The sequence below is a fragment of the Rhinatrema bivittatum genome, chromosome 3, assembly GCF_901001135.1.
Source record: "Rhinatrema bivittatum chromosome 3, aRhiBiv1.1, whole genome shotgun sequence".
NCBI lineage: Eukaryota > Metazoa > Chordata > Amphibia > Gymnophiona > Rhinatrematidae > Rhinatrema > Rhinatrema bivittatum.
Genome location: NC_042617.1, coordinates 320842987 through 320868008, shown reverse-complemented (window position 1 = coordinate 320868008; position 25022 = coordinate 320842987). Strand labels below are relative to the sequence as shown.

The window sequence follows — 25022 nt, the reverse complement described above, 5'->3', positions numbered from 1 at the left end:
GGCTGAAATCTACTCCCTTCACAAATTCTGTGGCAGGGACTGGGTACTGCACATGTCGTCTTATAAAATCAGCTGAAAAAGGATTTAGCTCCAAATGGCCTCAATGCTCAGCGTGAAGTGCTGCGCGTCAACATGCTCCCTTTCCCACCCATAGGAAGCAGCAGAGGGGGCGGAAGGGAATATTTCTGCTAGTCTCAACAGCAAAAAGAAAGGAAGAGAGGGGGCTCCAAGCACAATTCACTTACTGCAATCTCTCGACAGGCTGACATGGATATTCCCGTGCCTTCTATTTGCTTCAGTGCATACTCCTTCTCATCTTTTCTGCACAGAAAATAAAGAACAAAAAAATATCAGTATGAAATTAACACAGAACGTGACTGCAGAAAGAGACTATACAGCCTATCTAGTCTGCTCATGCATACCAACTATTCAGCTTTCCAGTCCCTACTGAAGGAGCCCAGGCTTGCCAGCGGAACACTCCTGACCCAAAACACAGCACGAGAGCCCAACTGCACAGCGGCAGAATGCTTACGAGACTTGGAAAAGCTTTAGACAAGCACATTTATTTCTTTTCCACTTCGCAAGAAAAAAAATAATAATAATAATAACAATACTAATAATAAATCATTCTTCATTTTGGCAAGTGAAATAGAAGATGCAGAATTAGAATGGCTGAGGAAAAGTTTAGGAAAGCTGTTTTTTGATTGTCTATGCAAGACTGCAGGGTTCATCTAAATACTCCATTCCAGAACATTTCATAATTCAGTTAGCAACCTTTAATCAGGCAGGTTCTTTTTTTTTTTTTTCCCATTTGATTTTTCATAAACTTCACAATAAATTTGAAAGGAAAAAAGAAAGCAACTGATATGCAGCATTAAAATTACTTCCATCAAGCAAAAAAGGGGGACGCAGGACCAACAAGGGCTACAACTTTAAACCCCACATAGGACATTTATGAACCCAGCGATGAGCGGACAACTTTAGTGGAGCTCCGTGTGAACAAGCAGAATCCTAATTTATTATCTGGGGAAAGATGTCTCCTCGGACTTATCTTTACATGACAGAGGTGCTTTCTATGGACAAACTTTGTCATTCGGAGAATCTCTGAAATGTCTAAACAGAAAAGAATTGTGAGTTAAAAGCTGACAGGGCAGGAAGACAAAATAATGCCTGAACCAAGTGCTACAGCTGAGGGAATTTCTGAAACTTTGTCAACTAACAAAAAGCGAGCTCAGCGGCTCTAAAATCAGCAAAATTGCAGAAGCTTCCATCATCGCTGCGATGAACGTAATGAAAAAAAATGGACATAAAATGCCGCAATCACAGCAATGAATACAGAAGAGGGTTGAGTGGAAATCTTAAAATGTGAACGTGCTCGAATTACAGAGAAAACAATTGGAAGAAAAAAGTGAAAATCTGCAGAATCATAGTAGGAGGAATAACATCCGAATAGTTGGTCTTCCTGAAAGCATGAAAGAAGTAGAGTTGGTACAGTTCCTTGAAAATGGTTACCAGAGAGAGGTCTTTGGGAATAACTGAGAATGGAAAAAGTTTGTAATCGAATGGGCCCATCTGCTTGGGATTTTACGATCAGAAAATGGGAGGCGAAGGCAAGTCACCACTAAGGTTTTGAGTTCTGTGGGCTAGGTTGAACTGCTATCAGCCTATTCAAAAAAGAAAAATTTGCAATATGAAAACCACGTACTTTTCAGCAAATGTTCTGGCAAGCTGTGGAGAGACTATGCCATACTGCACACAGCTGTACCATAAAGGTATCAAATTTTCTTTACAATGTCCTGGAACGTTAAAGATTTTTGAGAATGCAGATAAAATGAGAAAATTTGTGGAGACTTTAGAAATCAAGAATTACACAACTGAATGAATATACATCTCTCTTTTCTTTTGACTTATAAGAAAATAATTCTGAATTAATGTCTATTGTTGTAAAATTGAACTGTCCAAATAAGTAGTGGAAATGGATATATAAAGCAAGCGAGGCAGCAAATCTGGTATCACACATGTGCTGCTTAATCAACAGATTTGTGACGCAGTAAGATAACGGGATGAAAAAATTATCAGAAAGCTGAAGAGATTGTGTGAGTTTGTAAAGGGAATTGCCATTGTCTTAGTTCACAGCAGTGAAAAGTTTCACTAAATAATTTTGTAATTATGTCCCCATAATGAATATTACATGGCAAGTTTTAATAGATAGGCTAGAACTGGATGATAATATTCTAGTTTTTACATTGGCAATGCTGAGAATTATTTTGTGAATTAAGAAAGCTGAAAGCGATCTACAACGGGAATCGTGATTGTAAATTGTTCTAAAAAATGCAAAGAGCTGCTAAATACTCTGGCACCTATGTTCTTACTAAATATTAAGCCACAAGTTTTATGATGTTACAATTGGACAACAGCATTTCTACTTTTGCATAAATAATATTAAAAACAATTCTATGAATCGAGACTTTAACTAAGCGAAGATGGAAAACCTGTCTTATTTGGAAGTACAAGAGAAGTCCACTGGTCTAAGCAATCAGAGAAGCTTGTGTCTCATGTGATGAAATAGTTCGTTTTATTTTGGTTTAGAATAACTTTGAAGAGTTTATTTCTCTCCCTTACTGAAGACAATCTTATTTACATCCACTGTCTCAAGAAGCTTCCTTCAGAATTGTAGGAGAAGTAAAAGAAGAGAGGGGAGCAGCTGCAGTTCTAAAGGGTACTTATGTTCCTTAAGGGGAAGGCGTGATGGGCGAGCTGAATGCAGACATCGGGGATTTATCAGTCGTGAACATGGCAACCTGGAATCTAATCACTGCGAGACAGCAGAGTTTAGGGAAGACCCTTGCTGGGAGGTCTTCCCTGGTGAAACTGTTTTCTGTTTGAAATCTGAACTTTTCTTTTCACTGTACAATGGTTAGTGTAACAATTTAATTTAGATATTGATGGTTTATATTCTCCAATAAAAGAAAAAAAAATGCTTGGAGCATTCAGGAAGCTGAAAACCAACAGTCTTTTTCAAGAAGCTCATGTGGATGACCAAGAACATCGTAAACTGAAGCGGGGATGGGTGCGACAGTGCTTTTATTCCTCCTTCACTGGGAAGCAACGAGGAGCAACAATTTTAATTAATACTTCATTTGATGGAAAGACAATTCCAAAGATAACGATGGTAGGTTTATCATCATTTTGGGAACACAAACAGGCCGATACAGTAAAGTTCGCGGGAGAGCGAGCAAGCGCCCGCTTTCCCGGCGCGCACACAGGCCAGTGTCCTATGCGCGTGATTCAGTAAACTAAAATATTTAAATTAGGGCCGGCGGTAAAAAGAGGCACTAGGGACACTAGCGCGTCCCTAGCACCTCTTTTTGGACAGGACCAGCAGCTGTCAGCGGGTTTGACAGCCGACGCTCAAATTTGCTGGCGTCGGTTCTCAAGCCCGCTGACAGCCATGGGTTCGGAAACCGGACGCCAGCAAAATTGAGCGTATGGTTTTCAACCCGCAAGCCGATTTCAAATGTATTTTTTTTTAAACTTTTGGGACCTCCGACTTAATATCCTCATGATATTAAGCAGTTTTTACTGCTTTTCTGTGCACTTTCCCGGCGCCGAGAGAAATTAACGCCTACCTTTGGGTAGGCGCTAATTTCTGAAAGTAAAACGTGCGGCTTGGCTGCACATTTTGCTTTCTGAATCGCACGGGAATACCTAATAGGGCCATCAACATGCATTTGCATGTTGCGGGCGCTATTAGGTTCGGGGGGGGGGGTTGGCCGCGCATTTTCAACACGCTATTACCCCTTACTGAATAAGGGGTAAAGCTAGCGCGTCCAAAACGCGCGTCAACAGTGCGTGCCGCTGGAGCGCACTATACTGTATCGGCCTGTATATGGGCAAAAAATAATGCTGAACAATCTTTACGCTTTTGATTGTAAATAAAGCTTTACCGTTTTGACTAACTAAATATTACTAATCTTATCATAAGGCGTGGGGGGGGGGTAACTGCATGGAGCAGCAGATAATACCGTAAGAAGCTTGCTGGGCAGACTGGATGGGCACCTGGGTCCTTTTCTGCTGGTATTACTATTTTACTATGTTTTATGCACCCAATCAATATTTCCCAGAGGTTTTTTCAACTCTACAGTGGCAAAACTGGCACAATGGGATGTGTCTTATAATTAACACACTAATAGAAAAAAAAAAAGCCAGGAATCTCCAACACCACTGATAGTGATATCAAAAGAGAAAATCCCAGAACAACCAACAGTTTAACTTATTCATCTTGCAAACATCAAGAAACGCATCAGCAAGCCTGACAGCGTGCCCTCTCATTCAACGGGCCACCCAAACAGCTCCATCATTTGCGATAAACTTTTTTGTGTTTTTCTTATAATGCATTAAAAATTCAAATGTGACTAACTCATAGTGAAATGCATCACAAACGTTTATCACAAATGATGGAGCTGTCTGGGTGGCCCGTTGAATGAGAGGGCACGCTGTCAGGCTTGCTGATGCGTTTATTGATGTTTGCAAGATGAATAAGTTAAACTGTTGGTTGTTCTGGGATTTTCTCTTTTGATATCACAATGGGATATGTACCAACTTGTGATAGGTGGAGACATTAATAACAGATAATCCACATACAAATTGTAAACCATCAAAAAGATACTGGTTTTTGATTTCTGGAAGCTTAAAAATCTTGATGAAAAAAAATTACATATTTTATTCTCATGTACCTAAGGTTTATACAGAGCAGAATAAAGGGCTGGGTCAACTGAGCAATTGCCCGTGGTGTCTACCAATAGGGTAGACTGCCACACTGGTTGCTCTCCTCCTCCCCTTGTACACAGGGGAAGTTAGTAGTGGTAGTCACTGGCATCACACCCAAAACTCACAGAAGGAGGCAAGACATCTCCCCACTTAGGGTACCATTCTGCCCTGCCCGAGGCACCCACCTGGCTCAGTCCAGCCCTAGGTTTATACAAGGTTGCACTATATCCTCCTGACTAAGGGATTCTTCACTGAAATAGAGATATGCAAAATACAGAACATGCAGCTTAGAAATATGATAGCAGAAAGAGAACGTATGGCCCATCCAATCTGCCCAGTCATCCAATTAAATTTAGCATTATAGTTTTCATCACTTCCTTAGAAATCTCCTGTATTTACCCCATACTTTCTTGAATTTAGATACTGTTTTTGTCTCCACCATCTAAACTGGAAGGCTGTTTCATGCATCCACCACCCTCTCTGTAAAGAAATATTTCCTAAGATTACTCCTGAGTCTACCCCCTTTCAACCTCATCTAGAGACTCCTTTCCAAAGAAAAATCTCACCTCCTGTGCATGGAAACCTTTGAGATATTTGAATATCATATCTGCCCTATCTTGTCTTTTGTCAATGGTGCATATGCTTTAGAACGAAGACCACTGACCATTTTAGTAGCCTCCCTCTGGACCGGCTCCATTCTGTTTATATCCTTTTGAAGGAGCAGTCTCCAGAATTGTGCACAGTATTCCAAGTGAGGTCTCACCAGGAACCTATATAGGGGCAATATCACCTCCTTTTTCTGCTGACCATTCCTCTCCCTATGCAGCCAGGCAGCTTTCTGGCTTTTACCATTGCTTTATCCACCTGTTTGGCTATCTTAAGATCATCAGACCCAATTATCCCCAGATCCCGCTCTTCCTTTGTGCGTAGAAGAATTTCACCTCTTATACTGTACACCTTTCCCTTAGGATTTTGCATCCTAAATGCATTACTCTGTATTAGCATTAAATCTTAGCTGCCAGACCTTAAACCATTCCTCGAGCTTCACTAGACCTTTCCTCATGTTTTTCACTCCTTCCTGGCTGTCCACTCGGTTACAGATTTTGGTATCATTGGCAATAACAAACCTTTCCAGACAATCCTTCTATTATGTTGCTCACAAAAATGCTGAAAAGAATCATACCAAGGACAGATTGCTAGTAACAACCTTCTCCTCAGAGAAAACTCCATTTACCATTACCTTTTGTCGCCTCTCACTCAGCCATGTCTAACCCAGTCACTCTAGGATCCATTCCAAGGGCACACAATTTATTTATAAGTCTTCTGTGCAGAACTATGTCTAAGGTCCAGAATGAATTTAACAAGGTATACAGTGAAAAAATTTGGAGAATGAAACCAGCATTGTTTACCAATCAAAATTGTGTACAGCATCTGAGAGATGCATGGAAAAATTATAAGTTGCATAAATGAATCTACTAAAATAAGCTCTACAAAGGTTTGAAATGCAGCTAAAGCAATATTAAGGGAAAAATTATTGCATATCAGGCCCATCAATATAAATTATAAATAACAAAATAGCCAGAAGACTACAGAAATTGAAACTTATTCATGTACAAAAAATGACGATGACAGTATGAGCTGAACTAATAAAGTATTAACTCCTGATTTATCATAGTCATTTCTTTTTGTATGTCACCTGTTAAACATTACAAGCTTCAATTCCTGTAGACTAATCGTTTTTAAGGCAACAAGGAACCTACAATTTCTAAGATATAAAGTATATCAATGGGGTGGTAAAGAAAGAAAATTATTGGCTAGTCAGGTGAAAAATTAAGAGATAAAGCTTAATAAATCAGGTATTTTATCAAGGTCGGTGCTTGAATCAGTCATGGAGGCAGCCAGGTCATTTGAATAGTATTACAAGACTCTATACTCCAAAGACCTCTATTGCATTAAGTTAGGAGAAGAGTTTTTCAAAGAGTTTCCCCCCGCTAACAGAAGATCAGCAATTGATATTGAATATACCCTTAGAGAAATGAAAACAGACATGGTTATTACTCTTTTAAAGTTTACAAAATCGCCTGGACCTGATGGATTTGGTCCAGAGTTCTATAAAGTTTTATGTGATTTTATTTTAACTTGTTTGAAAGATGTTTCAAGAGGCAAGGAGTATAGGTGATTTTGCAAAGGACCATAATCTAACAACTCTTAATACCTAAGCCAGGGAAAGACATGGAATATCTGAAATCATATAGATCTCTGTCTCTTTGTTAAACCAAGATATTCTCTGCTGTCTTGGACAATATCATCATCACACAGATCTTACAAATAAATTAGACTTGCTTTGTGCAGGCAAGATATTCAATAACTAATATATTAAAGGTTCACACTGCAACACAATTGTCTAAACAAACTAAAAAGAACGGAAAGCAGAGTTGCTTACCTGTAACAGGTGTTCTCCAAGGACAGCAGGATGTCAGTCCTCATATGGGTGACATCATAGGATGAAGCCCAGCACAAAAAAACTATGCCAAAGTTTCTAGAACTTCGACAGAGCCTCATTGAGCATGCTCACGCATGCATTATACCAGCGATTCTCAACTGGTGTGTCGCCAAGCACCGGCAGGTGTGTCGCGTGCTCCCCGTCTCTACCACTGCTCTTCCTTCCCTGCTGCCATTGCCGCCGGGCTAACAGCATGTTCAAGCCCAATGGGAACGGCAGCGGTGTTAAAGGAAGCTGTGGCTCCCGCAGCTGGCCTTTTCTTCTTCCCGCGCCTGCCCTGGAACAGGAAGTGATACGCAGTGCAGTGTGCGAGAAAGAGCCGTGCTGCGTGGAAAAGTAGCGGCGGCAGCAGCAGCAGTATCAGCCCCCGAGCAGTAGCGTGGCCCGGAGCAATCGGCAAAGGGGACAGCAGTATAAGCCTCCCGCGGCCGATGGGATTCTTCTTTCTTAGCCTGCAGGGGCTGAAGGAGGCTGCTGCAGTTACCATTTGTGCTCGGGGGGAGGAAGTGAGTGAGAGAGAAGACAGCCAGTCTGTGTGTAAGTGAGAGCATGTGTGTAAGTGTGAGAGACAGCATGTGTGTGATTGAGAGAAACTGGTCAGAGAGGTGATGTGTGTATATGTGAGAGACAATAAAAGTGACTGTTCAGGAAGATGACTGGAGTGTGTGTGAGAGAGTGAGAGATTGGTTAGGGAGGTGATTGATGTGTGTGTGTGTGTGTGTGTGAGAGAGAAAAAGCATGGAAGTGAGAAATCTGGGTATGTGAGAAAGCATGGGAGTAAGAAGCCTGGTGTTGTGGGAGTGTGTGTGAAAGAAAGCATGGGAGTGAGAAGCCTGTGTGTGTGTGCATGAGAGAGAGACTGGTTGGTAAGGTGACGGTGTGGGAGAGAGAGACTGATGTGTATGTGAGAGAAAGAAAGTGATTAAGGGAATGAGAAGCCTGTGCATGTGGAGAGAGCGAGCATGGGAATGAGAAACCTGTGTGTGTGGATGTGTGTGAGAGACAGTATGGGAGGTGAGAAGCCTGTATATGTAAGATAGAACACGGGAGTAGGGAAACCTGTGTGTGTGTGTATAAGATGAGAGAAATTGTTCAGGAAGGTGACTGTGTGTCAAAGACTGGTCGGGAGATGATTGCTGTGTGAGAGACAGAAACTGGCATTGGGGGTGTGACTGGTATGGTGTGTGTGTGTGTGTGAGAGACAGAGTGACTGGTCATGGGCCCTAAGGAAGAGGACCATGAGTATAGAGCTTAGCCACTACTGCTGCTTCTGGTGTGTGCTACGGCCTGCATGGAAGAGGAGTAGGAGAGCTGCTGGAGGGGGTAAGTAAAGGTGGCTTTTTAAGTTTATTTTTCTTGATTGACTGCCACTTTAATTATTTAATATTATGTGATGTGTTTATTTGAAATATTTTATTGGTGTTTGGAGAATTTTAAATAATTTTTATGAGTTTGTAATTGTTGGATATTATTCTGTTCAAGGCTGTTTTGAAACATTTATTCTGCTTATTAGTATAGTTTTACAATTATTTCTGTGTGGGGATCTATAGCTGCTTGCTAGTTCTGTTTTCCTAATAGGAGGTATATTGATGTTTAGGGCCTGATTTAATATTTGTAGTGTTGCCTTTTCATAGATAGGGTTGCTCCTGTTTGAGTATATTCCATAATACAGGTGTAACTGTGTGCGGATTATTTTATGTGCATAACTGCAGATCCTGGGAGTATGTTAGGTCAGTTCTGTGTGTGTTACTGAGGTGAGATATTTTACTAGCATGTAAGCATTTGTATCAGTCTTATTTGTTGTGTTTTCTTAAGAGGACATGCAATAGTGATAAACTGCTGTCTTTTCATAAGTAGGGCTATTGAGCCTGGTAGTAGAAGGAGTTTGAGTTGCTGTTACTGAGATGACACCAGAACATCTTTTTTGTAGGGTGAGTTGTATGGGGAATGTCGTAATTCTGCTTTACATCCATTATTGTGGGTCAGGGGGGTTCCTGTGGATGTAAACTGTTCTTTTACATCTAGCCCTGTGACGATCATGGGTTCAGTGTGTCATGCATGTGAGAACCATCTGTCAGGTGTGCCCCGAAAGAAAAAAGGTTGAGAACCACCGTATTATACCACACGTCCATGCGGTGTGCCCTTAAGTTTTATGTTATAGAAAACAGAAGAATAATAAAATAATGAAAAAAACTGCATGTTGGAAACCCAAATCTGCAGGGTGGCAGGCAGATTTCGTGAGGACTGACATCCTGCTGTCCTCTGAGAACACCTGTTACAGGTAGGCAACTCTGCTTTCTCAGAGGACAAGCAGGATGGTAATCCTCACACACGGGTGAATCCCTAGCGCTAGGATGTCCGAGCAGGACAACGCAGGAAACTACTTCTCTCCCGAATGCCTGTAAAGCAGCCAACCCCCAAGGGGTCTAGGCTGCTCCTCAACATAAAAAGGGAACCAACAAAACACCAAAATAAGTACCAACTGGCACAACAACTAGTTTTGTTGGTAATTGGGGGGGGGGGGGGGGGGGAAGAGTCTGAACAAAAACAATGGGCCCTACGCAGGAAGAGAAGTGGGTTCTATACCTCAAACAAGTTCCAAAGGACAAATTGGCCAAACCTACTGTCTCATCGGCCATCCCTATCCAAACAATAAAGCAATGCGAATGTGTGGAGAGAACGTCATGTGGCAGCTCTGCAGATCTACCACAGACACTAACATAGCTGAAACAGAGTGAGTCTTGTCATGACCCCTAAGATGCAGACCCGCCTGGACATAACAGAAGGAGATGCAATCTGCGAGCCAATTAGAAAGCATCTGTTTAGCAACAGCAATACCCAACGTATTCCTCATCAAAAGAAACAAAAAAGTTGGATGGACTGTTTTTGGGCTTCTGTCCACTTTATACAGAAGGCTGAGGCTCTTTTGCAGTCCAAATTGTGCAGGGCTTGTTCTCCTTGGTGCAAATGGGGCCTGGGAAAGAATGCTGGCAGGAAAATGGACTAGTTAAGATGGAAGTCCAACACTACCTTAGGCAAGAACTTAGAGGTAGATTATAAAGCCCTGCATGCGCAAAACCGGCCTCATACGCATGCAAGTGGGCCATGCGGAAGCTACACAAATTTTAAATAGCCATTAATGTACGTGCGCCCACATAAAGTAGGCAGAAAAGAGGCAGGGCATGGGCGTTCCAGAGGCTGGGCCAGCAGTGACGCACATAACCCCTAATTTTCCTCAGCCAGCGCGCAAATGTTAAAATGTAACTTTCCTACAGCTCCTCAGCAGGTGTAGGAGAGAGGGAGAGGGACTCTTTATAAGACTCAACCTGACACTCCATATATGGACCACTGTAAGGGGGGGCACTGATTCGGAGTGAGTTTTCGGGAGGTGGGTTGGAGTTTGGTGGTTGGTGTTACAGAAAAAGAGGTATTCCTTGTAAAATTGACATCAGTAAAGAATTTTAGACCTTATATAGAAACATAGAAATGACAGCAGAAAAGGACCAAAACGGTCCATCCAGTCTGCCCAGCAAGCTTATGAGAGTATCTGCCGTGCCATACAATTCACCCCCATACCGTTTCCCAGACCATCAAGCCAGGGACCTTGTTGCTTGTTATTTGAGTCCAATTCCCAGTCACCACTTGCCATTGAAGCAGAGAGCAATGTTGGAGTTGCATCAAAAGTTTCAAGGTAGTGACAGCCACATCAGCAAGTTACTCTCCCATGCTTATTTGTTGACTCAGACTGTAAAATTCGATGTCCTTGTTGGTTGCTGTCTGAATCTAATTCCCCTTTTCCTCTTTTTCCCTGCTGTTGAAGCGGAGAGCAATGATGGAGTTGCATCAACATATGAAGGCTTATTGGTTAAGGGTAGTAACCACCATACCAGCAAGTTACCCCCATGCACTCTTTTCCTCATTTCCATCCTCTAGTCTTTAGGTATCCACAGTGTTTATCCCATGCCCTTTGAATTTTTACTGTTACTGTCTTCACCACCTCTTCCAAAAGTACATTCCAGGCATCTACCAACCTCTCCATGAAGAAATATTTCCTGACATTGGTTCTGAATCTTCCTCCCCGGAGTTTCATTTCATGACCCCTAGTTCTACTGACTTCTTTCCAACGGAAAAGGTTTATTGTTGATTGTGCATCAGTAAACCTTTCAGGTATCGGAAGATAGCATATCGCCCCCTACACCTCCTCTCCTCCAGGGTATACATATTTAGTTCCTTCAAACCTTTCCTCATCAGTCATTTGATGGAGACTCCTCACCATTTTAGTCGCTCTTCGCTGGACCGCCTCCATCCTGTCTTTGTCCCTTTTGAGATGCGGTTTCCAGAGCTGAACACAGTACTCCAGGTGAGATCTCACCAAGGACCTCTACAAGTGAATTATCACCTTTTTTTTTTCCTGGTTATTCCTCTCTCTATGCAGCCCAGCAATTTTCTGGTTTTAGCTATCGCCTTATCGCATTTGTTCTCCATCTTCAGATCGCCGGACACTATCTGCCCAAGGTTCCTCTCTTGCTCCATACGCAACAGCCCTTCACCCATCACCACATACACTTCTTTTGGATTACTACTCCCCCCAGATGCATGAATCTGTCCCTGTGGCACCCCTCTTAATGTTCTTTCTTCAGATTAGGTTCCATTTACCATTACGTGCTGGTCTGTCAGTCAACCAGTTTGCAATCCAAGCTACTACCTTGGCACCTACTCCCAAGCTTCTCATTTTGTTCACGAGTCTATGTGGGACCGTATCAAGTTTTACTAAAATCCAAGTAAACCACATTGAGCACTCTTCCTCGATCCAATTCTTTAGTCACCCAATCAAAAAAAGTCAGATTTGTCTGACAAGACCTTCCCCTAGTGAATCCATGTTGTCTCGGGTCCAGCTCTCCTCCTGACTGTAGATAGTTCACTACCCTTTCCCCTTCAGCAGAATCTCCAATAAATTTTCCCAAGGTGAGGTTAATCAGCCTGTAATTTTCAGCTTCCTCTCTGCTACCACTCTTGTGGAGCGGGACCACCATTGCTCTTCTCCAATCACTCGGCCCCACTCCCATTTCCAGGGATCTATTGAACAGGTCCAGCAGCGGACCCACCAGCACATTTAAGCTAGTGCAGTTAGTGCAGCTGGGTTCAAAAAAGGTTTGGATAAGTCCTTGGGAGGAGAAATCCATTAACTGCTATTAATAAAGTTGACTTAGGGAATGGCCTCCGCTATTACTGGCATCAGTAGCATGGGATCTTCTTGGTGTTTGGGTACTTGCCAGGTTCTTGTGGCCTGGTTTGGCCACTGTTTGAAACAAGATGCTGGGCTTGATGGACCCTTGGTCTGACCCAGCATGGCAATTTCTTATGTTCAGTATCCTGGGATGAACCTCATCCAGCCCCATGGCCTTGTCCACTTTCAGTTTTCCTAGCTCTTCCCATACATTCTCTTCTGTAAACTGAGTTTCATTTACCCCACCTCCATCTATGGTCCTTCTCCAGGGTCTTCTTTAGTAAGTGAAGGATTTAATATTTTGCCTTTCTTCATCTCTCTCTACACATTGCTCCTTGTCACCTTTCAGTTTCACTATACCACTCAGGCCTCCCTTTTTTCTCAGATGTAGCTGAAAAATGTTTTGTCTCCTCTCTTAATCTCTGGCAATTCTTTCTTCTGCTTCACTTTTTGCTTTCCTGATTTCTTTCATCTCCCTCATTTTTAATAGATATTCTTCCTTGTGTTCCTTTTTTTGAGATCCTTTATTCTACTTGAATGCTGTTCTTTTTGCCTTAATTTGTTTCAGCCAGCTCCTTAGAGAACCAGATAAGAGTCAGAGGAAAAAGAAACCTAACATATAGATTTGATGCCCTTTGTAATAGCTCCTTTTAATTTGGCCCACTGTTCTACGTCACCCATTTTCTCTCAGTCTTCCAGTTATTCCTCCAGGTACATTCCCATTTTGACAAAGTCTGTATTTGTAAAATTCAAAATTCGCCTCTGTGTGACTTCTCAGTACCTTATTCGCAAACCATACAGTCTGATGATCACTACTACAACAGGTCAGCCCCTACCCGAAGGTCAGAGATGATATCCCCATTAGTGAGCCACTAGATCAAGGATCGCACCCCTCACTCGTGGGTTCCATTACCATTTGTTGAACAAAGCACCTTTTAAAGGCATCCACTATCTTCTGCTTTTTGTAGATTCCACAGAAAGTATGCTCCAATCCACATCCGGTAGATTAAAATCTTCAACAAGCAACACTTCTCCCTTATTTCCCAACTTTTGGATGTCCTCGGTCAGGTCTCTGTCCAGTAAATCTGTTTGGGTTGGAGACCTGTAGATTACACCAGTAAAAATGAAAGCACCATCTTCTCTTTTTAGGACGGTCCATAAAGCTTCTTTACCCCAAGCCCATTGCAATTCAGTTGCTTGGATATTGTGTTTAACATACAGAGCTACTCCTCCCCTTTTCTGTCCTTTCGGTCCTTCCTTAATAAAAGTTATAGCCCGGGATGGATACATCCCATTTGTGAGACTCCGTGAACCATGTTTCCGTAACAGCAACAATGTCCAACCCCGCCTCCACCATTAAGGCCTACAGGTCTGGGATTTTATTGCCCAAACTGTGAGCATTTGTTGTCATAGCTTGCTAAATTTTCTCCCTTGATTTGTTGCTCTTCCTAGACATCTATGCTGCTTTTTTAAGATGAGTGATTTTATCTTCTCCTCCCACATCTTTTATTGCTTGGGGGTGACATGTCACTTTCATTGGCCATCTCCCACCACTGCCATTCTTTAGTTTAAATGTCTGATAATATATGATCTGAATTTCTCAGTTAGCATCCTCCTTCCTGCTACAGACAAATGTAGGCCATCCTTACCATATAGCCTTTACTGCTCCATACATGACCCAGCCTCCAATGTATCCAAAATCACTTTCTGTAAGTCAGGTTTTGAGCCAGGAGTTGAAATTATTTATAGGGCATAGCTTCTCATTTCCCTTTCCATGAACAGGTAATACTTCTGAAAAGGCAATAGTTTTTGCAGTGTGTCTTATCTTTCCTAGATATTTTGTACTTCATGGATACCATTTCTATTGAGGTCATTGATCCCCAGATGGATGATGGGACTGATCTCAAATTTCCTACTTTCTTCTTCAATGACTTGGACTATCTGGTTTGAATTTCTATTAGCTGAGAATCCTGGAAGGCATTTAATTGTTGTATCACCATCAAAATGTGCTCCATATTGGTTCTTCTGATGATCGAGTCTCCCAGCAGAATCAGCTTTCTTTTAATGACATTTGATTCTGTTGAAGATCTTCTGGGTGCACTGGGAGACTTCAATTTTTGAAGTCACTTCAAAATCTATTGCTGAGTTTTCTTCATGCTCCAAAGCAGAAAAACAGTGGGGAGAGTGGGTATCTCTTCATCACAGGCCTTATTCTGCCAGAGCCCACTGATATCCAATTGTTCTTGGGTTTTTGAATCTTGTATTTTTGACATCTCTGTGGAAATGGGGGTTGAGGCACAGGATGCTGTAAAGTTGGGGGAAGGTAGGTGTCTGTTACATGTCTTATTCTACTAAAACCCACTATAAACCATTATTTCCTGTGTTTCTTAAACTTCTGTGGGAGATGGATGAGAGATATTGGATGGTTCAAGGTTAATTGAAATCTGGACAATTCCTCCCTTAGATCAGTGGTTCTCAACCTTTTTTTGGTCGGGACACACCTGACAGATGGTTCTCACATGCATGACACACTGAACATGTGACTATCACAGGGCTAAATGTAAACATGCACTCTGCATTCAGAGAAATCCCCTCAACCCCCAGCAATGAGTGCAGAGCAGATCTAGGGCATTACCCTGTACAACTCGCCATACAAAAAAGATATTCTGGTTCTGATGATATCTCAGTAGAAGCAAAACAAACTCCTTTTATTACCAGGCACAATAGCCTTCCTTATGAAAAGACAGTAATTTACCACTAATGCATATCCAATTGAGAAAACACAACAAATAAGATTGATACAAATGCCTACATGCTAGTAAAATACCTCACCTCGGTCACACACCCTTCACCAAGTACAGAAAAAACACAAATTATAAATATGGAGACAGAAACTGGAATGGAAAACCAAAAAAGCCACTTTGCATGCAATGTGAACCTGGAGAAATGGAAAGAGAAATATAGCACCTAAAGTCCCAGGATCTGCAATAATGCACACAAACTAACCCGCACAAAGTTACACCTGTATTATGGAACACACTCAAACAGTAACAAACCCTATCTAAGAATGAAACTATTAAACCAGGCCCTAAACACTAATACATTTCCTATTGGGAAAACAGAATAAGCCAAGCTGCTATAGAGCCCCACACAGAAATAATTGTAAAGCTATACTAAAAATGTTACAAAACAGCTGCTGAACAGAATAATATCCAACAATTAAAAAAAACTCATAAAAATTATTAAAACATGTCCAAATATCAATAAAATATTTCAAAACAGCAGATATTGCATAATACCCAATAATTAAAATGGCAGTCAATCAAGAAAAATAAATTTAAAAAGCCACCTTTACTTACCCTCTCCAGCAACTCTCCTACTCCTTTCCCTTCCAGGCCAACAGCACTCACCAGAAGCAGCAAGGGCTGCTGAAGCTCTGTCCTCACAGTCCTCTTCCTTAGCGCCCACAACCAGTCACTCACACACACACACACCCCCAATTAGACCCCACGACTAGTCTCGGTCTCTTTCACACCAGTCATCTTCCTGACCAGTCTCTCTATCAAATCACACACAAATGCTCTCGCACCCAGAGACACAAGCTCTCACCCGGGCACTCATTCACATCCACACACACACACAAACTCTCACCAAAAACTTCTTCTTCCTTTACTGCAGGGATGGGCTCCAGTTCTGCCTTGGCTTTTCTCCGGTGGGCCTTCTTTTTTCGCCGCCACAGGGATGGGCTCCCTGGCGGCCTTGCTTTGTCGGGGTCCGACACTGCCATTCCTCCCACCCCCAGGCTATGCGATGCCTGCCTCACCGGCCAATCAAAGGCTTCCTCCCTTCTTCCTACTCCCACTGGCAGCTAGAAGGGAGGAGGCTTCCGATTGGCCTGCACGGGGGCAGGCAGAATGGAGGCGGCTTCCCATTGGGCAGTGGAGGTAGGAAGAAAGGAGGCTTCCAATTGTCCCGTGAGAGCTGTAAAAAGGGAGAAGGAAAGTACAATGGGGCAGTGGGACACCAGGAGAAGAAGTGACACACCTGCCGGTGTTTGGCGACACACCGGTTGAGAAGCGCTGTTCTAGAAGACAATGCATCCAGGATGTCCCAATCAACATCCAATAGACTGGCATCACCTAACAATTGCACCTCTCCTTTCATTGCAATTTTGTGAATATCCACCATTACATCTCTATTTCTTCTGCCTGTAGAGATCTATATCACACCAGTATAAATGTTCTATTCCTTCTTTCCAGATTAAACCATAGTGCCTCCTCCTTATCTCACAAATCTTGCACTCACTCCTTCCTAAATGGATTACAGCCCAGTATAACTATATCCCCGTAGTAGTTTTCCATGTATCATGTTTTTATGACAGTCACTACATTCAAGTCAGCCTCTTCCATAACTGCCTCTAGATACAGGACTTTTATTTTCCCCTTTACAGGCATTAGTATACATAGCTTTAGAAATGTATAAATCTCTCATCACCCAGTCAAACAAAGCCAGCAAAGCACAAGCACGTCACAAGCATTCAGTACTGGAACTTTATGTCTACTTATCTCTCTGTAAGATATGGCAGCAATGCACATGTCAGTACCATGTTATCAAATACATAAATAACTTGTGCAGACCACTTGTCTTACTTTAGCAATTCAGGCAGCAAAAAAAAAAAAAAAAAAAAAGTTCCTTTGGCCTTTCTAAAGGACAATCACAGATATAGCTACAAACTCTGCAAAAATGGTCAGCAATCATCAGAATATCAAGTCTTTCCTGACTTGTTATAGGGTCTTGTGCAGAATAAGTAAAGGAAGGGGTACTATTTGATAGCTTGCATTCATATTACATTTTACACTAGACCAAAAGCTATTTCTTTCATTACTACAGCAGTAGGCATACAGCCTAAGGATAGTCAGCTGGAATGGGGTTTCCCATGTATACATAGTTTCTGCACATAAACCCTTCTGGTCTAGTTACTGCAATATTTGGTTCTAGATTAAGTAATGGCTTCCCTCCAATTCTGTCCACTCTAGGAGTTTAATATGGATTATTTTTCATTTGTGTTCAAACCGTATGAAAGGCCAAGCCAAAGTGAAACAGGCCAAACTGCAATATGGAGTTAGGCCGATGACAGTCTAAAAGTCCCTTTCCCCTACAGCTATACAAATTCATTACCCCAGCTCAGGGAAATGGTATGATCCTATCATGGGAAGAAAAAGGATTTGGCACAGCATAAGGTATACGAGAACCCTGAAGAGATTTATGAGATCTTTTCCAGGATTGCTACTGAAAGCATTGATGTAAAGATGCATGAAGAGGCGAGAGGATGTGCAGAGATTCAAAGAGACCCCACATCCCCAATATCCCAAGTCATCCACACAAAGCTGATTCATGTATTTGACCAGTTCTACTCTGGCCTAGCCTTTTCTACAGTTTGAACGCAAACAGAAAATAATGAACTGTATACTGGAGAAATCTGAGCATTGTTTTCCCTGGAGTACTACTGCATATGTTCTTACGGGTCAAGGGAAAGAACCCAACCATTCTGGTACAGTGGCCAGAGTAGCAGCACACTTCCAGATCTAAGTCACATTGGTCAGTGAGGATCCATTGCCAAATAATCCTCCAGCCTGTAGATGGCACTGTGAGCTGCTTGGACTATCTAGCTAGACCTCCAAGAACTGTGCATTTTGCTTTTTCCCGTGACCATATTGCTGTATTTATACTGAGGCAGTTTCAGTTTAAATCAGTCAGTTGCCAGAAGTTGGTCCTTCCTTCCAATCTTTATACTCTGGATCCATTCCTGGATCCAGAAGACTTCTCATCTCCAGATACTATCTTCAGCATCCCTGCCTGTTCTCCTTTCTGGACTCCTGGTGTGCTCCATTTTCTTGTTTTGACTCCAAGCTTCATTCACCTTGCTCTCAGTTGAGATGCCTGTTTCTCATGTCACACTTGCCACCAGCACCTGAGGGCTCAACCCAAGGGGGAAGTGGTTAGGATAGGCAGAAGACACCCACAGTTCCAGTTTCACTGTCATCTGCCTGGATTTGCCTCTCCAGATATTAGGATGCTTGTTCCTGTGGCAATCCACAGATATCAACTGTCACCATCAGATGCAGAGGGAATCTTTTCTGTCCCAAACAAAAGATTATCCCTTGTGGCTCACCCCAAAACTCTCACAAAAGAAGCCAATACATTGTTCTGAAGGAGTTAGGTGAGAAGCAGCAAAGTAAGCACAGACTGTAAATAACCTGCATTTTCCTATTGAGGTAAATACCTATAAATTTCTACCACAGAATGAGTGCCCCTTCCAGTAACCTAGAGCTAGAGAAACTGAGAAAAAAATGTATATACTGGAATTTGACATGTATTTACTGCTAATCTCAAAGTGCATTACAACAGTAAATTCAATACAAATAAAAAGCGGTCATATTATGAGTAAACTTTTTATTGAGCAGAAACAAAAACACAAGGCCCGGGCTGTATGGACTCTAAAAGCAGCCATATTACACATAGCAATATAAACTTATATAAAACTGTTTAACAAAAAATAAGCCTAATTAAGATATAATGCAATGACACAACAAAACCTCCAACTATTGTTGAAATGACTGGTTAAATAACAAAGCTGTACCGTATTTTTCGGACTATAAGGCGCACCGGATTATAAGGCGCATTATCAAAAAGCGCCTGCTAATGCGTCCTGGTTCATATATAAGCCACACCGGATTATAAGGCACACCGGATTATAATGCTGGAGCACAGAAACTCCGCGGGGATCCTGCGCAAAGAACTGTACGCAGTGGGTGGGCGGCCGCCCTGGGCGCCGGGTCTAAGGCTATGCCTGCACGGCTCAAAGCCTTTTTTTTTTTAAATCGGTTGCGCCCTTTAAACTACGGTACTTTTTTATTATCCCCCCAATGCCCCCGGGGGCAGATCGGCAAGGCGCTGATGTTCCTCCTCCTTCCTGCCTGTGCGTCCCCGGAAGTAAACGTTGCCGGAGCCACGTGGGCAGGAAGGAGGGGAAGCATCAGCGCATGCAGCGCTTTCAACCATCCATGTGGCCGGAGATGCCGACATCAAGCTGCGTTCCGCGGCAGCCAGAACCCGCCTCGTTATTTATTTATTTATTTATTTAAGGATTTATATACCGGAGGTTCCTGTATAATATACATATCACCCCGGTTTACAATGAACAGTAACTATCGCTTCAAGTTAGCCACGAGTCTTCATCCTTGTCTTCAGCGGCATGGAGCCGCCACCGCTGGGGCCTGTTCTGTGGCCTGGGTGGCCCTGAAGGAGTCCTTGCGGCAGGGACGCAGCGGCCCGAGAAGAAGAAGAGGCCCGGTAGCAGGGCCACTGCAGAGCCCATCCTGCGGCGACCCGCAAAGAGGAGGCCTAGAGGTGAGTGAGAGCCTGTGCTTGAGCAACACAGCATGTGGGAGTGAGAGACTGAGTATGAATGATTGTATGAGACACAGCATGTGACAGTGAGAGCCAGTGTGTGTGTGTGAGAGAGAGAAATGCATGTGAGAATGAGAACCTGTGTGTTTGAGGGAAGAAGATGGAGAGAAAAGAAACAGAAAAAAAGACAATATAAAAGGAGTGGCAGCAGAAAAATTCATATATAAGGCGCACCGGATTATAAGGCGCACTTCCGATTTCTGAGAAAATCGTAGGTTTTTATGTGCGCCTTAAAGTCCGAAAAATACGGTAATTATTTTCCAAAATGAGAGATAGTTCACCTCCAATCTTGCCCATTATGAGATCAAATTCCACAGACTGAGGAAAAAAAAAAAATTTAAAAAGGAGAAAAATGGGAATAGGCAGAAAGACTCAAGACAATCTGAGCAGCCACACCTTCATAATAATCTATATAAATAAAAATGTTAAATAGTTTGTACCAAATCGCTAATCTCAGCAACCACTTAACCGATTGCGTTCAAATTTGGACACAAGTTTCACCTCACATGTGGCAAGGATCTTCTACACTTACATTACATATATGTCACATCGGGGGCTGGTAAAAAAGTTTTAAAATTTGGTTCCACAAAACAGCGACATCTGGTGGACGTAAGCGGAAGCTCTTACACCTTGCACAAACGCTCACATCCCACACACACGTGACCAATGTTTGCGATTCACACACCCTCCGAGCAAACACAAATCCACCCTCCTCACACATGCCAATTGTACTTATTTCACACACCCTCAAAAAACACACAAAAACCCACTAAATACCAGCATGCTACACCGGGAGGCCACTCACATGCCACATGTTTCCAATTCCCACACCCTACAAACTCACACCCAAACACCCTCCTCACACCCCTCACGCACATGACTTTTCTACTTACTGCCCTCAACCTCCGAACGCACGGAAAACTGCAGAATAGTCGGGCTCCTCCAGCGGGGGGGGGCAAACACCGCTCCGGGACACATCGCATACACTACGGCTGTCGGCTGCCAGCAATCAAAATGGCGCCGACGGCTCTTTCCCTTACTAGGACACTCGGGAACACCAATAGCGGCAGTAGCCCATGTGACATAGTAAGGGCGAGGGCCTGTCGACGCCATTTTCTGAACTGGCAACCGGCGCACCTTCGCCCTTACTATCTGAGCGAAACGACCGCTCCCATTGCTCCACCTCCAGGGCCCGGCACCAATACTTCCATGCCCGAACGAACGCCCGCTCCACCGACTACCATTTTTGAAAGGTATCGTCGGGCCTGCGGGGGGGGGGGTGGGGCAGGGGGCAGTTCCGAGATTCTGCAACTCTTGTGGGTTAGTCTATTTCGCTGGCCTGGGGGGGGGAGGGAGGCTTATATAAACACAACGTTTCTGTGGTGATTACTTTGGGGTACAAAGGGGGAGGGCACACACAAACACATACACAAAATGTGCACCATCTCCGAAAGGTTACAAAACAGCCCTCACCAGGTGGGGAGTCACTGAGGTGACAGTGCGGGGAGGGAGAATGAGGAGGGAGGTAACTGTCAGGGGAGGAAGAATGAGGGGAGAGGTGAGTGTGAGGGGACAGAGTTGGAGTGGGGACAGGGGAGGGAAGTGGTGGGGAGTGACCAAGGGGGAAGAGGATGAGTGACTGAGCTAAATGAGCAAGGGGAAGGGGCAGGGAGGGCAAAGAATCTGACTCAGCCACTGCAACGCGTGGCAGGGGTCCGCTAGTATAATATAGTAACATAGTAATGATGGCAGAAAGGACTAGGGATGTGCATTCGTTTTTGTCGAATTGGACAATTTCAAAGAAATTGTCCAATTCGGCATGGGTCGGAGGACCCGAACTTTAGGGAAAATTCGTTAATCGGGTTAGCACTGGGGGAGGGGCACATTTATTAAAAAAAAACAAAAAAACTCAAACCCACCCCAACACTTCAAATTTAGTTAATTACAACCTCCCCCCCCTCCTGACCCCCGCCCCAAAACCTAGAAAACAGCACCGGCCATCCATTGCTCCTTCCATGTGACAGGGGCCGACCAATGACACCGGCAGCCCCTGTCACATGGTAAGGGCAAAGGCCACGGCACCATTTTGTTTACTGGCAGCTGACAGCCCGAGAACAGGAGATCGCTCCCAGGATTCCCGCTGGACCACCAGGGACTTTAGGCAAGTTTTTTGGGGGGGGAGGGAAGGTGGGGAGGTTGTAATTAACTAAATTTGAAGGGTTGGGGGGGGGGGGGTTCGGCAAAAATTGTCGAGAAAAAAAAAAGACCAGACCCGGCAAATAAAAACGAAGCACATCCCTAGAAAGGACCAAATGGTACATCTAGTCTGCCAATCAAGGTTCTTCTGGTAGTAGCTGCTCAGCTGTGCAAGTTATCCCCATGTTTCTCTTAAGGGCAGCAATTGCAGCTCTGTGCAGTTATCCACAAGCCTTATGTTAACCCATTAAAAAAAAAAAAAGTTTACTGCTAGCAACATTTTTACTGGCAAATGAGCCTTCTTGAAAATTCAGACGGTGCTGCTTGACGTGCTTTGCTTATGAGCGTGACCTTAGAAGCAGTCCTGTGCTTTATCACTTATGTCTGTGTATCTTTGTATAATCCATAAACTAATCCACGATGATAAAGCCGACTGGCTTAACACGGCACTGCGCGTGCATGTACCACAAAGAAACCTGAGATCAGCAAATAAAGCTCTACTAACTGTCCCCTCTGTCAAATCAGCACATCTCACGCAAGTAAGGGAAAGAGCACTGTCACTGGCTGGTCCTGTACTCGAATACCATGCCACTTGAAATAAGACTACAGACAAATCTGAAATTATTCAAAACTAATCTGAAAACCTGGTTTTTTAAACAAGCATTTTATAAAGATAAAGAAAAGGAGAAAAATAGTTGAGCGATAAGGATGCATCAAGCTAGAAGTTTTTAGTAACCTACATAAGCACATTAATGTTAAAATCAAACTGCCTAATTTGTTCCTAACAATCAGGTTTAACTTACACATCTAGTTTATTATTTTTAAATTGTTACCGTACTATGATGGCACACGAGTAATTTGTAATCTATAGCACCCATATTTCTCTTTATTGTGCCCTTCTGTAAACCGTTGTGATGGTATTTAACTTGACGACGGTATAGAAAAAAATTTTTAAATAAATAAATAAATATCTGTACCCCAGACCCTAAAAGTCAGGGCCCGAGTTGGTTGTCGTCTGAATCCAAGTCTTCTTCCCCCCACCACCACCCTGTCAAAAGAGGAGCGTGACGTTGCAGTTGCATCAACAACATTAAGGCTTATTGCTTAAGGGTAGTAATCCCATGCTTTCTGTTAAGGGTAGTAACTGTTGCTGTGTGCAAGTTAACCCATACTTATCAGCTCCCCAGATCATAAAGTCAGAGCTCTCAGTAGTAGTTGTCTAAATCCAACTCCCCTTTTTCTCCCTGCCGCTGAAGCAGAGAGAAATGTTGCATCGAAAGCATCAAGGTTTATTGGTTAAGGATAGTAACAGCCACACCAGCAAGTTACCCCCATGCACCCTTTTCTTCATTTCCATCCTCAAGCCTTTAGGGATCGACTGTGTTTATCCTATGCCCCTTTGAATTCTTTTGACGGTTTTTGTCTTCACCACCTCCTCCGGCAGGGTATTCCACACATCCACCATACTCTCCATGAAGAAATATTTCCTGACATTGGCTCTAAGTCGTACCCTTAGTTCTACCATTTCCTTTCCAACAGAAAAGGTTTGAATTTGGTACATCATTGAAACCTTTCAGGTATCTAAAGGCCTGTATCATATCTCCCCTATACCTCCTCTCTTCCACAGTGTACATATTCAGATCCTTCAGCCTCTCCTATTAAGTTTTCCGATACAGACCCCAAAGCATTTTTGTCAACCTTCTCTGGATTGCCTCCATCCTGCTCTATCCTTTTTGAGATTTGGGCTCCAGAACTGAACCCAGTACTCCAGGTGAAGCCTCACCAAGGACATTATCGCCTCCTTTTTCTTACTGGTTATTCCTTTCTCTATGCAGTCCAACATTCTTCTGGCTTTAGCTATCGCCTTGTCACACTACATCACCATCTTCAGATCACCAAACACTATAACCCCAAGATCCCTCTTTTGGTCCCTGTACTTCAGTCTTTTACTCCCATCACATACAGCTCTTTTGGATTAGCACATCCAGATGCACAACTCTGCACTTCTTGGCATTGAATCCCAGCTGCCAAATCTTAGACCACTCTTCAAGCTTTCTTAAATCACTTTTCATTCTCTCCTCCTTCAGGCTTGGCCACTCTGTTGCAGATGTTAGTATCATCTGCAAATAGACATTTTACCTTCTATCCCTTCCGCAATGTCGCTCAGAAAGATATTGAGCAGAACCAGTCCCAACACTGATCCATGGCACTCCACTTAACACCATTCCCTTTTAGGTCAATAAGTTTGTAATCTATGCCTCCACCTTGCACTCACTCCCAAGCTTCTCATTTTATTCACAAGTCTCCTATGCAGGACCATATCAAAAGCTTTGCTGAAATCCAAGTAGATCATATCAAGCGCTCTTCCTCGATCCAATTCTCTAGTCACCCAATTTAAAAAAAAAAAAAAAATCAAATTTGGTTGATAAGACGTTTCCCTAATGAATCCATGTGGTCTCGGGTCCAGCAACACACCCAGTTATAGACAGTTCATTATCCTTTCCTTCAAGCAGTGTCTCCATTAATTTTTCCATCACTGAGGTAAGGCTAACTGGCCTGTGGTTTCCAGCCTCCGAGGTGGCACCACAACCATTCTTCTCCAATTCCATGACACCACTCCCTTTTCCAGGGATCTGTTGAACAGGTCCTTCAGCGGACCTGTCAGCACATCTCTGAGCTCCCTCAATATTCTGGGATGTACCTCATCCAACCCCACAGCCTTGTCCACATTCAGTTTGCCTAGCTCTTCCCATATATTCTTGTCTACCAGGAACAATCCTTCTCCAGGGTCATCTTTAGTGAACACCAAACTGAAGTATTTGTTTAATATTTCTGCCATTTCTTCATCTCTCCACA

General features: G+C 43.1%; 1 protein-coding gene across 1 annotated transcript in view; it reads right to left on the bottom strand.

Moving 5' to 3' along the window:
* Positions 1–25022, bottom strand: part of CDK19 (cyclin dependent kinase 19) — a 529893-nt gene that overhangs the window by 482693 nt on the left and 22178 nt on the right. The window contains exon 2 of the mRNA XM_029595265.1: positions 246–321. Coding sequence (XP_029451125.1) covers positions 246–321 — 76 coding nt within the window. The remainder of the gene's footprint in view (positions 1–245; positions 322–25022) is intronic.